Source organism: Ornithorhynchus anatinus, chromosome X5 (genome assembly GCF_004115215.2).
Source record: "Ornithorhynchus anatinus isolate Pmale09 chromosome X5, mOrnAna1.pri.v4, whole genome shotgun sequence".
NCBI classification, from domain to species: domain Eukaryota; kingdom Metazoa; phylum Chordata; class Mammalia; order Monotremata; family Ornithorhynchidae; genus Ornithorhynchus; species Ornithorhynchus anatinus.
Window position 1 is genome coordinate 6,134,794 of NC_041753.1, and position 15,306 is coordinate 6,150,099.

The 15,306-nt window shown below is 57.2% G+C and overlaps 1 protein-coding gene across 2 annotated transcripts; it reads right to left on the bottom strand.

The window, feature by feature from the left end:
• Positions 1-208: 208 nt before the first annotated feature.
• On the bottom strand, positions 209-6,236 carry SLC25A35 (solute carrier family 25 member 35). Of its 2 annotated transcripts, XM_029055980.2 has the most exons (5): positions 5,563-6,236; positions 2,370-2,435; positions 1,959-2,111; positions 1,134-1,268; positions 209-834 (listed from the first exon to the last, which is right to left on the bottom strand). In XM_029055980.2, the coding sequence occupies exons 1-5, from the start codon at positions 5,935-5,937 to the stop codon at positions 649-651; spliced, it is 915 nt and encodes a 304-aa protein (XP_028911813.1). In that variant the 5' UTR covers positions 5,938-6,236; the 3' UTR covers positions 209-648. The 2 variants fall into 2 exon arrangements, with proteins under 2 accessions (XP_028911813.1, XP_028911812.1); XM_029055979.2 differs by lacking the exon at positions 1,959-2,111 and having other exon boundaries at positions 5,563-6,019.
• Positions 6,237-15,306: the final 9,070 nt, after the last annotated feature.

Consider the following 15,306-nt stretch of genomic DNA (forward strand, 5'->3'; position numbering starts at 1 on the left):
GCGAGGAGAGGTGGGCCCGAGGGGCCGAGGCACCTTTCGGGGTGGGGGGCAGGAGGGGGCGTCCCCCGAGGGATCGGGAGGCCGAAGGGGCCGCCGAGGCGGGACGTTGGGGTCCCCGGGAGGAAACGGGGCGGGAGCTCGGGCACGGGACCCCTGGCTCCCGTCCCCTCTCCTCCCCTCCTGGGTCAGACAGACGCAGACACCTCCATCTCTGCAGAAATAAACCTTCCTTTATTATACGAAACAATCTCTGTGGCTTTTTGGTGGCTTGGCACCGAGGAGAGGCACTCCCCGTGGGAGCGGGGCGGAGGCCCGGGGGGAGAGAAGGTATGCGGCTGTGGGGGGTGGCGGGAGGAGACCTGAGCCCCTCCCCGCCCCGATCCCCTACAGCCGGGGGGCCGCGGGCGGCCCTGTGCCTATCATTCATTGGGGCGGGAGCCCCGAGGAGTGCTGAGGCCCTGAGAATGGGGGGGGGAAAGTGCTGAGGGCCAAAGGCCACCGGGACCCGGGGACACCCGGAAGTAGGGAGGGGCTGGGGAGAGCCGGGGGAGGTCGGGTGTGGGGAAAGAGGGTAGGGAGGGCTGACCTCTCCTAGTGCAAGATGGGAAGGGAGGGAGAGGCCCGGGGCGGGGGGGCGGGGATCGGGGGTCACCGGCCGGCCCCCTGGCTGTGCCGGGTGTAGAGGTGGCGGAGTTGGTCCCAGAAGAGCAGGGAGAGGATGGTGTGGGGGCCCAGGCGGAAGTAGGCCGCGCCAATGCCCTTGTATAGGCCCAAGAAGCCCTCTGCTCTGGCAATCTGGGTCAGGGCGTCCACCAGGCCCCGGTACAGCAGACCCTGAGGGGGGACGGGGGCGGGGGGCCGAGGTCAGGAGGCTTCCCCAGCCCATCCCCAAATCAGCTCTGACCCCTGGGCGGCTCCGGTCCCGATGGAGGGGTGCAGCCCCATCCGGCTCTGAAACCCAGACTCCCTCTCGAACCTCCCCGCCCCCTCCCCGGGTCCCCGTCACCTCCTGACCCCCGCTACCGCTCCCGGTATCCGGCCGCGGCCGAGACCGCCCCCGCCCCCCCACCGGGACTTCCCGTGCCCCCCGGCCTACGATCCCGCGGCTCCGCCGGGTCCCCCGCCCCCCTGACCTTGCCGTGGGCATCGGTGGGCTGGTTGTAGAGCCGCGTGCTGGCCACGTCGAAGGGCGTCATGGCCAGGACCACCACCACGCTGCTGACCATGGCCGAGGCCAGGGCCGTCTGCCAGCTCTGGGCAGGAAACAGCTGGGAGGCGGGGATGGACGGACGGGTGGACGGAGGGGCGTCAGACTCGGGTCCCACCCTTCCTCCCTCTACATCCCACAGCCTCTAGTTCCGCCCCTTTCTGACTGACTTCCGGGGCTCCACCCATCATCCCCCCCCCGTCCCGGTGACCTCGGGCAAGTCACTTCACTTCTCTGGGCCTCGGTTCCCTCATCTGGAAAATAGGGACGGAGACCGTGAGGCCCACGTGGGACAGGGACCGTGCCCGACCCCAGCGCTTAGAACAGTGCGAGGCACACGGTATTCGCCGAACAAGTACCACCATTATTATTATGATCATCCATCCCATCCCATCATTCCTGTCCAACCTTGTTCTTGTCCGTCTCCCCCGATTAGACCGTGAGCCCGTCGATGGGCAGGGATCGTCTCTATCCGTTGCCGAATTGTCCATTCCAAGCGCTTAGTCCAGTGCTCTGCACATAGTAAGCGCTCAATAAATACTATTGAAAGAATGAACCTCGAGGGGCGGCCCCCCTCCCCGAGGGGGGGGTCTCCATTCACTTCATAATCATGACATTTGATTCACTCGTTCTCCCCTCCCCACGGCCGGACCCGGGTGATATCCCCTGGACCGCCCCCTCCGGCTCCCCGCCGCCTCCCCCCCATCCTGGCCGAGTGGTCCGTCCCCCTCCCTCCACCTCGGACCGCTACCTCCCACTGGGTCACCAGGTCTTTGGCGGAGGAGAAGGTGCAGAGCTGGGTGGAGGAGCCCACCATGACCCGAGGCAGCCCCCCCAGGGCCCCTCGCCACAGTCCCCACAGCCCCTGCTTCCGGCCAATCAGCACGAGTGCCTGCACCATGCCCTGTGGGACACAGACACACACACACACACGAACACGCACGCTTTCTGACGCGCCCACGCCACCCCCTCCTCTTCCTCCCTGCCCCCTCCCCTCGGAGGTTGGTTGCCAGGGTGACAGTCCGGCACGTCGCCCTGGCAACCGGTCCCCTGCCCCGGTCGGAGGGACTGGGGGGAGGGGATGGAGGGGCTCGGTCAGAGAGGATGCCGACGGAGGTCGAGGAGGGGCTGGGGGTTGCGGGGGGCGGGCCAACACCCTCACCTGGTGGTTGTACTGATGCCCCACGGCAATTTCAGAGACCGACTGGGCCTGCAGGTGAGTCTTCACCTGGACGGGGAGAGAGGCGGGGGTCACCGCCCGGGACGGGTGCCTCAACTGCCCCTGCCCCCAGAGGCCCCTTGCTGTTCCCCCTTAGGACCCCGACTCTCCCCGAAACCCCTCCCCCCCAGCAGCCCGGGCCTGGGAGTCAGAAGGACCTGGGTTCCAATCCCACCTCCGCCCCTCGTCTGCTCCGGGACCTTGGCCAAGCCACTTCATTTCTCTGGGACTCGGTGACCTCATCGGTACTATGGGGGAGGAGGCTGTGAACCCCATGCGGGATGGGGACTGGGTCCAACCTGACCGGCTTGAATCCACCCCAGCGCTTAGTCATTCATTCATTCGATCGTGTTTATTGAGCGCTTCCTGCCTGCAGAGCACCGTACTAAGAGCTTGGAGAGTCCAACTGGGCGACGGATAGAGACGATCCCTACCCAACAGCGGGCTCACAGTCTAGAAGGGGGAGACGGACGACAAAACAACAGTGCCTGGCATATAGTAAGCACTTAAATACCACCCTGCTCTGCCCCGCCCACCGTGCCCAGCACCCAGATCTGTTCCGGAGGATCCCGCTGAATCCAGTGCTCACACCAAGGCAGAGAGGGAGGGGCAGGGAAAAAAAAAATCCTTTAATCCGATAATTATCGGTTTGAACCAAAAAGAAAGAGCGCTTGAAACTTTAGTCTCCAGGGCCCCTGACCCCGGTAGACTCCAGATCTCCAGCTTCCCCTCCTCTCCCTCCCTGCCCCCCTCCCCCGGCCACCTGGGCACTTAGCACCTGAGGGCAAGGGGTTGGGACTGATAATAATATTAATAATAATAATAATTATGGTATCTGTTAAGCACTTACTGAGCGCCAAGCACCGTTCTAAGCGCTGGGGTAGATACACGTTAATCAGGCGGTTCCACGTGGGGCTCACCGTCTTCATCCCCGTTTTACAGACGAGGCAACTGAGGCACGGAGAAACGAAGCGACCCAACCCAGGGTCACACAGCCGGCAAGTGGCGGGGCCGAGATTAGAACCCACGTCCTCTGACTCCTAAACCCGTGCTCCTTCCACTCTGCCGCGGGGCTTCTCTCAAGCGCTCGATAAATGCGATCGAATGAACGAATCTTCCCGGAGGCCTAGAGTGGCTTCGGGAAGGAGTAACAGAACCCGATGGGGCCAAGGCACCCTTTGCCACCGCCTCCCCCGGCCCCTTGGAGCCCCCCAAATTCTCCTCAGATGAAATGACCTCCGGGCACCCTCGACCTTTCAAAGCCACAGTCCTATCTCCGGCTCCCCACCCCCCCAGCCCCTCTGAGATTTCCCCTTCCTCTGCCTCCTCACTTGCTGGCCCTTTGCCCCCCAAATCCCAGGCTGTTTAAGCCGTCACGGACTCCTCCAGCTTCCGCTTCCTCCTGCCACCTGTGAGCCGCCCTCCCTCCCTCTCCACAGCCCAGTGTCCCGAGGTGAGTTCCCTCTAGGCCAAAGTCACACAGGGCCTCCCCCGGCCCCTCCCGGAACCCATCCCCAGGTGGACTCGGCCCCCCCACGGTGCCCCAGGGCCCCATGAGGGTTCGGGACACCCAGTCCCCTGTGCCCGCACAGGGTCCGAGCACACAACCTTCTAGGCTTCCCGCCAGGGGTGGCGCTCACACCCCTCTCCCCCGTTTACAGGGATGGGACAGAGCCCCCTTCCCGCCCCCAACACTTGAAGGAAAACTAATCACCGAGGCCGATCGGGGAGATGATCCAGATTGAGGATGGGCTGGAAATGAGTTGCCCGTTTCACTTTCAGAACCCGACGCGGGCCAGAGCTCACCCTCCGCCTTTTTCCTCTCGGGCTCTCTCCTCGCTAAACCGTTCTGGTTTCACCGTGCGCCGTCCCCCAGGCTTCCCGGCCCTTTCTCCCGGATTGTTTGGGCGCCTGGTCCCCGGTTCCTCCCCCGCTCAGCCCTCCCCGTCCCCCTCACGGGGGCCGAGGACCCTGCCTTCACATCCGACGGACAATCTCTCTCCCCGGCTCCCGGCTCCCCCAAGAGGCCTTCCCTGACAAAATCTTCATTCCCACTCCCTTCTGCGTCGCCTTTGCACTTGGATCTGGTCCCTTTCTTCACCCCTCCCTCAACTCTGTGGGACTGTCCTCTCCCAAGCGTTTAGCACAGTGCTCTGCCCACAGTAAGCGTTCGATAAATACGAATGCCTCGTGGGCCCTCCCCAAGGAAGGCCAACCCTTCGCCTTGCCCCCTCACCCGCGCTTGGAGTTTCCGGGCCCTCGGACTCCCCGGCCCCGGGAGGGATGAAGCCTTCGCTCCTAGCTCTCCCCTCCCGGACCACCGGTCTTCCCCTTGACTCTATCTATCGCCATCGTTCTCGTCTGTCCGTCTCCCCCGATTCGACCGTAAGCCCGTCAAACGGCAGGGACTGTCGCTATCGGTTGCCGACTTGTTCATTCCAAGCGCTTAGTACAGTGCTCTGCACATAGTAAGCGCTCAATAAATACTATTGAATGAATGAAGCCTTGAGACTGTAAACTCGCTGTGGGCAGGGAATGTGTCTATTGTTATATTGACTCTCCCAAGTGCTTAGTACAGTGTTCTGCACGCAGTAAGCACTCGATAAACGTGAAGAATAAATGATTAAGCCTCGAGAGGGGAAGCAGCGTGGCACCGTGGAGAGAGCACGGGCCTGGGTGTCAGGTCATGGGTTCTAATCCCGGCTCCGCCACCCGTCCGCTGTACGGCTTCGGGCAAGCCAGTTAACTCTCTGTCTCCCTCGTCTGTAAAATGGGGACGAAGAACGAATAAGCCTCGAGAGGGGAAGCAGCGTGGCCTAGCGGCTAGAGCACGGGTCTGGGAGTCAGGCGGTCACGGGTTCCAATCCCGGCTCCGCCGCTCGTCCGCCGGGTGGCTTCGGGCGCGCCACTTCACCTCTCTGTTTCTCAGTTCTGTGAAAGGGGGATGAAGACCGTGGGCCCCCACGCTGGACGGGGACTGTGTCCCCCACCCGATTTGCCGCTAACCACGCCGGCGCTCGGCAGAGTGCCCGGCACAGAGTAAGCGCTTAACAGACGCCGGGATCACTGTCATCATCCCAAGGGTCTCTCCTCCTCCGGGCCCCCGGGGTTCCGCGGCCCAGGAGGGGAGACTCACCATATAGATGGGGCTGCCCAGGTAGGCCCCCATGACCCCGGCCAGGGCCCCGGCGGCGGCGCTGCGGACGGGGCTGAGCCCGCCGTCCGGTCCCCGCAGGTAGCCGCCGGCCTCCGCCAGCCCGTAGGCGCCCAGCCGGATCCCGTTCATGCAGAACTGGTAGAGCAGGGCGGGCGCCAGACCCCTCTGCAGGGCGGCCGGCCCGTCCACCCGCCCGATGGTCAGGAAGGCGTGGAAGACGTTGCGGTAGTGGCGGGGGTACGACCCCGGGGCCCGCAGCTCCCCTTGAAGCTGCATCCGCGTCTTCACCACCTCCAGCGGGTTGGTGAAGAGGCAGGCCCCGCAGGCCGCCAGCCCGCTCAGCAGGAAATCCATCCTTCGGGTGGCTGGGTGGGGTGGATGGGTGGGGCGGCCGGATGGATGGGGCGGCCGGACGGATGGGGCGGCCGGACGGATGGGGCGGCCGGATGGATGGGGCAGCTGGGCGAAGGCCGGGGGGCTTTGACAGGGGCCGGGGGAGACGGGGAGCAGGTGTTTAGCAGGAAGGGTTGGAGGGATGAAATCCGGGGTCAGGAGAAGGTCGAGTTCAAAGGTCAGGGGGCTCCAGAAGGGATGGAGTTGGGAAGTGGGGAGGGGGGCACCCGGGGTCGGGGTGCAGAGGGGGAAATTGAGGGGTGTCCCGGGGGCAAGGGGCTTGGGGGAGGAAAAGGGACTGGGAGGTCAGAGGTCAAAGGAGTCCATGGGCCTGGGGGCAGCTTGAAGGCGGGGGGGATGGCGGGGTTGGCGCTCACGTGCGGGGAGGATCCGGTTGCGGGATCGGGAATCCGGGAATGGGGGATGCAGGCAGCAACGCCGGGACGCAGCAACAGCAGCCGGGACAGCGGCCGCCGCCGCCGCCGCCTGCACCTGGACCGGCCCGGACGGCGGCCCGCAGCCCGACCAATCGGCGCCCGCGCCTGCCTCACCGCGGCCCGCCGCCGGCCAATGGGAGAGGCCGACGGGATGGGGCTCCGGAGCGCCCCGGCCAATCAGCGCCCAGCCGGTTCGCGGCCGCCGCCGGCCAATGAGGGAGGCCGACGGGGTGGGGCTTCGGAGAGGCTCGACCAATCAGCGCCCAGCCGGTTCGCGGCCGCCGCCGGCCAATGGGGGAGGCCGACGGGGTGGGGCTCCGGAGCGGCTCCACCAATAGGAAGGGCCACCGGTACTTAATAATCACAATAATAATAATAAATAACGATAACAATCGTGAGATTTCTGAATCGCTTACTATGTGCTAAGTGCTGTGCTAAGCGCTTACAAGCAGATCGGGTGGGGCTCGCAGTCTTCATCCCCAGCTCGACCCAGAACTGAGGCCCAGAGAAGAAGAAGAAGAATATTGGCATTGCTTACTATGTTTGCTTACTATGGCATTGCTTACTAAGCACCTACTATGTGCCAAGGACTGTTCTAAGCGCTAGGGTAGAGAATAATAATAATAATAACAAAAATGATGAGATTTGTTAAGCACTTACTAGATGCCAGGCACTGGGGTAGATCCAAGCTAAACAGGTTGGACGCAGTCCCTGTCCCGCATCGGGCTCGCAGCCTCAATCCCCATTTTATTCATTCAATTCATTCAATTGAGCGCTTACTATGTGCAGAGCACTGTACTAAGCGCTTGGAATGGACAATTCGGCAGCAGATAGAGACGATCCCTGCCCATCGACGGGGCTTACGGTCTAACCAGGGGAGACAGACGGACAAAAACAATAGCAGTAAATAGAATCGAGGGGATGTACACCTCATTAACTAAATAAATAGGGTAGTAAAAGTATATACAAATGAGCAAATGAGAAAAATACGAATGCTTCACGAATCTGCGTGTCACAGATGAGGTAACTGAGGCCCAGAGAAGTGAAACGACTTGCCCAAGGTCACACAACTGACAAGTGGCAGAGCCGGGTGGGACCCAGTTCCTGCCCCATATGGGGCTCCCAGGCCTCATCCCCATTTTACAGACGAGGGAACGGAGACCCAGAGAAGTGCGGTGTCTTGCCCAAGGTCACCCAGCAGACAAGTCGGGGTGTCGGGATGAGAACCCGGGTCCTCGTGACTCCCGGGCCGGGGCTCGACCCACTGGACCGGGCCGGAGAGGCGCCCCGGCTTTCCTCCCACCCTCTTCCACCTGCCCTTCAGGTCTGAAGCCCGTTCTCCCGCCTTTCCTTCGGGATCCATGGTTCCGCCCGTGTCCTGAGGATCCTGCCTTGTAAAAGGGGGTGGGGCGCAAGAAGGAGGTTTAGAGGTTGGGGAGGAAAGAGGAGCCAAGTCTGGGAAGGTCAGGAAACCACTGGCCAACCGGCTCGGCGTCCGGGAGTGACCTTTCTTTCGGGATCGGTTCCTCTCTGCCCCGCCCCCAGCTTCCTGCCGCTTTTGCAGAGTCCCCGATCTAAAATAAACTCTCTATCTGGGTCTGGGAAGGGGGGCTGGTAGAGAGATATGGTCGACTAGCTCTATGCCAACCCGACTCTGGGTGTCCCTAAGCGGACCCCCACCTCCTTTGGAAGCAGCGTGGCCTAGAGGAAAGAACACGGGCCTGAGGGGAGGAGGAGGACTTGGATTCTGATCCCTGATCCGTCCCTTTTTTTGTGTTTATGGTATTTGTTAAGTGCCTACTATGAGTCGGGAACTGTCCTGAGCTGTTCTCACCATTGGCTTCCAAGTTCTCCATCACCTCGCCCCCTCCTACCTCCCCTCGCTACCAAAGTCCAGCCCGCCTGCTTCGCTTCTCTAATGCCAACCCTCTCACTCTTCTTCAATCTCGTCTAGCTCGCCGCTGACCCCCTCGCCCACGTCCTTCCTCCGGCCTGGAACGCCATCCCTCCTCATATCCGACAATGACTCTCCCCGCCTTATCGAAGGCCCATCTCTTCCAAGAGGCCCTCCCTGACTGAGCCCTCCTTTCCTCTTCCACTCCCTCTTCGGCTTCGCCCCGACTCGCTCCCTTTCTTCATCCCCCGCCTCCCGGCCGCACACCACTCGTGTCCATATCTGTCATTTCTTTAGATTAATGTCTCTCTCCCCCTCTAGACTGCGAGCTCGTTAAGGGCATGGAATGTGTCTGCTTATTGTTATATTTTACTCTCCCAGGGCTCTGCACACAGTAAGCGCTCAATAAATACCACTGAATGAATGATGAAAGCGGTGGGGGACACTCAAGCTGATCAGCTCGGACACGGTCCAGGTCCCACATGGGGTTCCCGGGCTTCATCCCCGTTTTACAGATGAGGGAACTGAGGCCCAGAGAAGCGAAGTGACTCGCCCGAAGCCCCGCAGCCGACACTTGCCCGCTTTGGGACCTGGGGCCGGTCGCTTCGCTTCTCTGGGCCTCAGTTTCCTCCTCTGCAAAATGGGGATGCCATTCCTGTTCTCCCTCCTGCTTAGACTGGGAGCCCCATGGGGGACCTCATTTTCTTCTCCCCGGCCCAGCACTTAGAACAGTGTTTAGCACCCAGTAGGAGCTTAACAAATACCGCAATTACTTAGGCGACAGACACAACCGTACGGCCACCAGAGGGAGGCGTCGGAGCAGCGTTGGGGGAGAGCAAGTCCCTGGGAGCCAAGAATTATTAGAATTATTATTCTGGTATTTATTAGACGCTTATTATTATTAATCCATCCACCAATTAGTGGTATTTACTGAACGCCTAGTATGTGCAGAGCACCATCCTGTCCCAGTAGAATCAGCAGGCACGTTCCCTGCCCATAAACGAGTTTACAGTCTAAAGGAGCTTTTCCAGGCTATGTGTCAAGCACTGTTCTATACGCTCCGGAATCAGGCTGGGCACAGTCCCTGGTCTACATGAGGCTCAGTCACTCGCCAATTGCTTGCTGTGTGACCTGGGGCGAGTCACTTAACTTCTCTGCCCCACGTGGAACAATCCGATCACCTTGAATCTACCCCGGCGCTTAGAACAGTGCTTGGCACCTAGTAAGCGCTTAACAAATACCAACGTTATTATTATTATTCTTCTCTGTGCCTCAGTCTCCTCAACTGTAAACGGGGATGCCTGTCCTCCCTCCTGCGTAGACTGTGAGCCCCACGCGGGACAGGGACTGTGTCCGCCCTAATTAACTTGTCCCTACCCCAGCGCTTAGAACGGTGTCCGACCCGCCCTAAGCACTTAACAAATACCATAAAGAAGAGGCAGAGTCGGGATTAGAACCCAGGTCCTCTGACTCCCAGGCTTCTCATTAGGCCACGCTGCTGCTCGGAACCTGGGTTCCGGAGGGGAATGAGGAGCTGGAAGCTGGGTCCCGCCACGGCCCGGGGCAGCGTTGCGTTAAACGCTCGTTTATCGTGTAAAGCCGGATATAAAATCATGTCCATATTTATATCGCAAGCCACCCACAGCACTTCCATACACATTTTACTTCATTATTATTATTGTACTTTTTATGGAATCCGTTAACCGCTCACTATGTGTCAAACACTCTTCTAAACACTGAGGTAGATACCTGATTATCATATTTCCTGACCGCTGACTGCGTGCGGAGCACTCTGCTAAGCACTTGGGAGTGTACAGTATAACAGACACATTCCCTGACACGATGAGCAGGGATAAGCAGGTTGGACACGGTTCCTGGCCCGCATGGGGCTCACAGTTTAAGTAGAAACTTTACATACCCCGTTACTTAAAGCCCACCCTCTTCTACATTTTTTAGAGTACTAATAACAATAATGTTGGTATTTGTTAAGTGCTTACTATGTGCAGAGCACTGTTCTAAGCTCTGGGGTAGATACAGGGTCATCAGGTTGTCCCACGTGAGGCTCACAATCTTAATGCCCATTTTCCAGATGAGGTAACTGAGGCACAGAGAAGATAAGTGACTTGCCCACAGTCACACAGCTGACAAGTGGCAGAGCCGGGATAGTTAAGCGTCTACTATCAATCGATCAACCGATGGTATTTATCGAGCGCTTCCCGTGTGCGGAGCACTGTTCGAAGCTCTTGGGAGAGCACAGTGCAGCAGAATTGGCAGATTCGTTCCTGACCATAACGAACTTACACTCTAAGGGGGGAGACGGACAATACGAATAAATAGTTTACAGCGTACAATTTAAAGATATGGACCTAAGAGCTGTGGGGTTGGGGTGGGGCCAATATCGAATGTCCAAAGGTCCCAGACCCAAGTGGAAAGATGATACAGAATGGAGAGTGAGCCGGGGGAAAGAGGGCAAGCACCGTTCTAAGAGCTGGGCGTAGATATAAGTGAATTAGACTGGACAAAGTCCCTGTCCTTCATGGGGCTCACAGTCTAAGTAGGAGGGGGAACGGGAGAACGGAGGCTCGGAGACATTAGGTGACTTGCCCAAGGTCACAGAGCAAGCATTTGACAGAGCGGGGATTAGAACCCAGGTCCTCAGGCTCCCAGGCCTGTGCTCCTTCCATTAGGCCACGTTCTCTACATACCCAACTTTGCCCTCATCCTCCAATCTGTAAATTATTTTATGTCCGGGTCCCCCACTGGACTGTAAACTCCTTGAATCAGTCAATCAATCAGAGGTATTTATCGCGCGCTTACTGTGTGCAGAGCACTGTACTAAGTGCTTTAGGAGAGGACAACACAACAATATAACACACGTTCTCTACATATCCACTTTACCCTCACCCTCCAATCTGTAAATTATTTTATGTCCGGGTCCCCCACTGGACTGTAAACTCCTTGAATCAGTCAATCAATTAGAGGTATTTATCGCGCGCTTACTGTATGCAGAGCACTGTACTAAGTGCTTGGGAGAGGACAACACAACAATATAAACAGACATGTGGCCTTGCCAGAGTGAGTTTACCTCAGTGATTTACCCAAGGTCACACAGTAGGCAATTGGTGGAACTGGGATTAGAATCCAGGTCTCCTGTTTCCTAGTCTCCTCCAGCCAAGGAGTCAAATGCATAACATATGTTCTTTTCTTTTTAAAAAAAGTTGATCTGATATGTAATTTCAGTCAGATTACAACACACATTCTGTATAATTTCCAAAGCTGTCACTTGGGTATGTCACTTCTCCGTGTTTCAGTTTCCTCATCTGGAAAACGGAGATTAAATACGTGCTCTCCCTCTCCCCTAGTCTGGGAGCCACATATTGGAGCAGGATCTGGTGTAGTGAATAGAACCCGGGCGTGGGGATCTGGAGGTCATGGGTTCTAATCCTGACTCTGCCACTTGTCTGCCGTGTGACTCTTAGTCACTTGACTTCTCTGTGCCTCAGTTCCCTCATCTGTCAAATGGGGATTGAGACTATGAGCCCCCCATGGGACAGGGACTGTGTCCAACCCGATTTGCTTGTATCCACCCCAGTGCTTAGTAAAGTACCTAGCACATAGTAAACACTTAAAAAAATCACAATTATTATCTGCTTATATCTATCCCAGTGCTTAGCATAGTGTTTGATGGCCATCTCCTCCTCTTTCTCCTCCCTCCCTCCTTCCTTCTTCTTCTGATCAAAGTCCCACAATTATTACTACAAGGGGATTTTAAAAATTGGCCCAGGTTCCCAAATAATAACAAAAATAATGATAATAATTGTTAAGGGCTCACTATGTGCCAAGCACTGTACTGAGTGCTGGGGTAGATAGAAGTTAACCGGGTCCCACAGAGGGCTCACGGTCCAAGTAAGAGGGAGAACAGGTCCTGAATCCCCATTTTGCAGATAGAGAACGGAGGCACAGAGAAGTTAAATGACTTGTCCAAGGTCACCCAGCAGACAAGTGGCAGAACCCAGGTCCTCTGACTCCCAAGCCCGTACTGCTTCTCCGAATATCTTGATCCAAAAGAGCTAAGACTTGGGGCAGGGTGCCTGAGTTTAGAAGAGTCCAGGAGTGGGGAGGTGAGGAGAGCCCCAACTTTATTTATTGCCCACCTCCCCCACTACATTATCATCTCCTTGTGAGCCAAGATCATGCCCATCAACTGTATTGTACTCTCCCAAGTGTTTAGCACAGTATCCTACAGCCAGTATGAGCTCGATAAATACCACTGATTGAACCCGGGGACTGAAGAACAATTACTCAATCAGGTGTAAGGCAGACACCCGGGTAGGAGATCAATTAACGGATCGTACTGATCGAGAGCGGACTGCATGCAGAGCACTGCGCTAAGCGCTGAGGAGAATCCAGTATAACAGAGATGGTAGCCCCAGTTCCCTGCCCATAACGAGCCACAACGAGGGGGTTATAGACATTGATGTAAATAAATAAATGTCAGTTATATACATAAGAGCCGTGGGGCCGAGGAAGGGATGAATTAAGGGTGCAAATCCAGGTGAAAGGGTGACACAGAAGGGAGTGGGAGAAGCGGAAAAGAGGAAAGTCGGGGAGGACCCGTGGGAGGAGATGTGCTTTTAGTAAGCAGCGAAGCAGCACGAGAAGCAGCGTGGCTCAGTGGAAAGAGCATGGGTTTGGAAATCAGTGGTCACGGGTTCAAATCCTGACTCCACCACTTGTCAGCTGTGTGACTTGGGGCAAGTCACTTAACTTCTCTGGGCCTCAGTTACTTCATCTGTAAAATGGGGAACCTGATCACCTTGTAGCCCCCCAGCGCTTAGAACAGTGCTTTGCACCTAGTAAGCGCTTAACAACTGCCATCATTATTATTATAAGGGTTTGAAGAGAGGGAGAACGATGATCTGTCAGATTCATTCAATCAATCGTATTTATTGAGCGCTTACTGTGGGCAGAGCACTGGACTTGGTAAAGTACAATACAACAGTAAATAGTGACCTTCCCTGCCCATTTATATGATGAGGGAGGCTAAAACAGGGCAGCACTTGGGGATGCTTAGTGCTATCAATCAATCAATCAATCAGTCAGTCAGTGGGGGCAGATTTGGAAGCCGGGGGGGGGGGGTTGCTTTAGAAATGAACCCCTATAGAGAGTAGGAAAGGGTCAGTGACAGAGGAAGCCCTGCCCTCTGAAGGGGCTACTTAAATCCCTCTTTTCCTGTTTTCGCTCACTCCCTTCTGTGTCGCTCTAACTTGATCTCTTTTTTCACCTCCTTCTGCTCCACCCCTCACACTTCAGTCCTCTAAGGCTAACCTTCTCACTGTACCTCCATCTCGTCTATCTGGCCGTCGACCTCTCGCCTACATCCTGCCTCTGACCTGGACCCCCCTCCCTCACACCCGGCAGACCGTGATTCTCCCCCACTTCAAAGCCTTATTGAAGGCCCACTCCCAAGAAGCCTTCCCTATCTCAGCCTTCCTCTCTTCTTCTCCCACTCCCTTCTGTGTCTCCCTGGCTTGCTTTTTTTTTAAGGTATTTGTTAAGCGCTTACTATGTGCCGAGCACTGTTCTAAGCGCTGGGGTAGACATAGGGGAATCAGGTTGTCCCACGAGGGGCCCACAGTCTTAATCCCCATTTTACAGATGAGGTCACTGAGGCACAGAGAAGTTAAGTGACTTGCCCACAGTCACACAGCTGACAAGTGGCAGAGCTGGGATTCGAACTCATGACCTGACTCCACAGCCCGTGCTTTTTCCACTGAGCCACACTGCTTCTTTCATTCATCCTCCCTCCCACCCCCAGAGCACGTATGTATAGATCTGTTGCTTATTTATATACAGTAATATCAGTCTCCTCCTCTAGACTGTGAGCTTGTGGGCAGGGAGTGTGTCTTGTATACTCTCCAAAGTGCTTAATACAGTGCTTTGCACGCACTAGGTGCTCAATAAATGCTTCTCCCTCCCAGCCCCGCACCGCTTCGGTCCGTATCCATCATTTATTTATTTATTTCTGCTACTGTCTGTCTCGTCCTCTAAGTTGGAAGCTCATGGTGGGTAGGCAATGTGTCCCGTTGTACTCTCCCCGGCGCTTAGTGCAGTGAGGCCTCGGTAAATAAGACCGACTCAGGTTGTGACCCTAGGGAAGGTTTCGTAATGACCGGGGAGCCGGGGGGGAGGGAGAGGGTGGCCAGCAGCGACGTTTGCCGCCCCTCAATTCGCTTCTCCCCCAGGTTCTTCCCCTCCCTTAGTCTTGGCAGGACACCCAGCCGCTCCTGGGACCCGGGTGTCCCACTTCCCATCCGAGGCTGGGTGAGTCAACCCGCCCCCACCAAACCCCACCCCTCCGCGGGACTCACCTACCCGCCACCCCCAAGATCTCACTGCAGCCCAAGGAACTCAGCTTCCCCAGTAGCAGCACTGGAGACTGGAGGTGGGAGATCCAAGGTACCCGCAGCCCCCCACCCTGAAGCTTGTCAACCCCCCTCAGCTCGAGATCTGGTAGCGAATGAGGTGGGCAGGGGAGGGAGACAGTAGGAAGTGGAAGCCAAGAATGGAATTTGGGGGTTCCGAGCTGGAACAGAGGCCCTGGGGTGGGGAGACAGACCGCGTGGATCCCAAGAGGAGAGGGAGTCGGGGTAGAGGGGAGAGGGAAAGACCAGGGGAGCCAGAGACCCATCCACACATGCAAAGAGACCCACACAGGGAGAGGCACACCCGACAACCAATCAATCGTATTATTGAGTGTTAACGGTGTGCAGAACACTCTACTAAGCGCTTGGGAGAGGACACCCTAACAGAGTAGGCAGTTCCCTGCCCACGACGAGCTTACAGTCTTGGAACCCACCAATACAGAACGTAGCCAGTTGCAGCTAACCATCACTCGTTCGTTCGGGTGTATTTATTGAGCGTCCCTGTGTGCGGAGCACCGGACTGAGCGCTTGGGAGAGGACAGTACAACGATATGCGGCCTGCAGACGTTCAGGG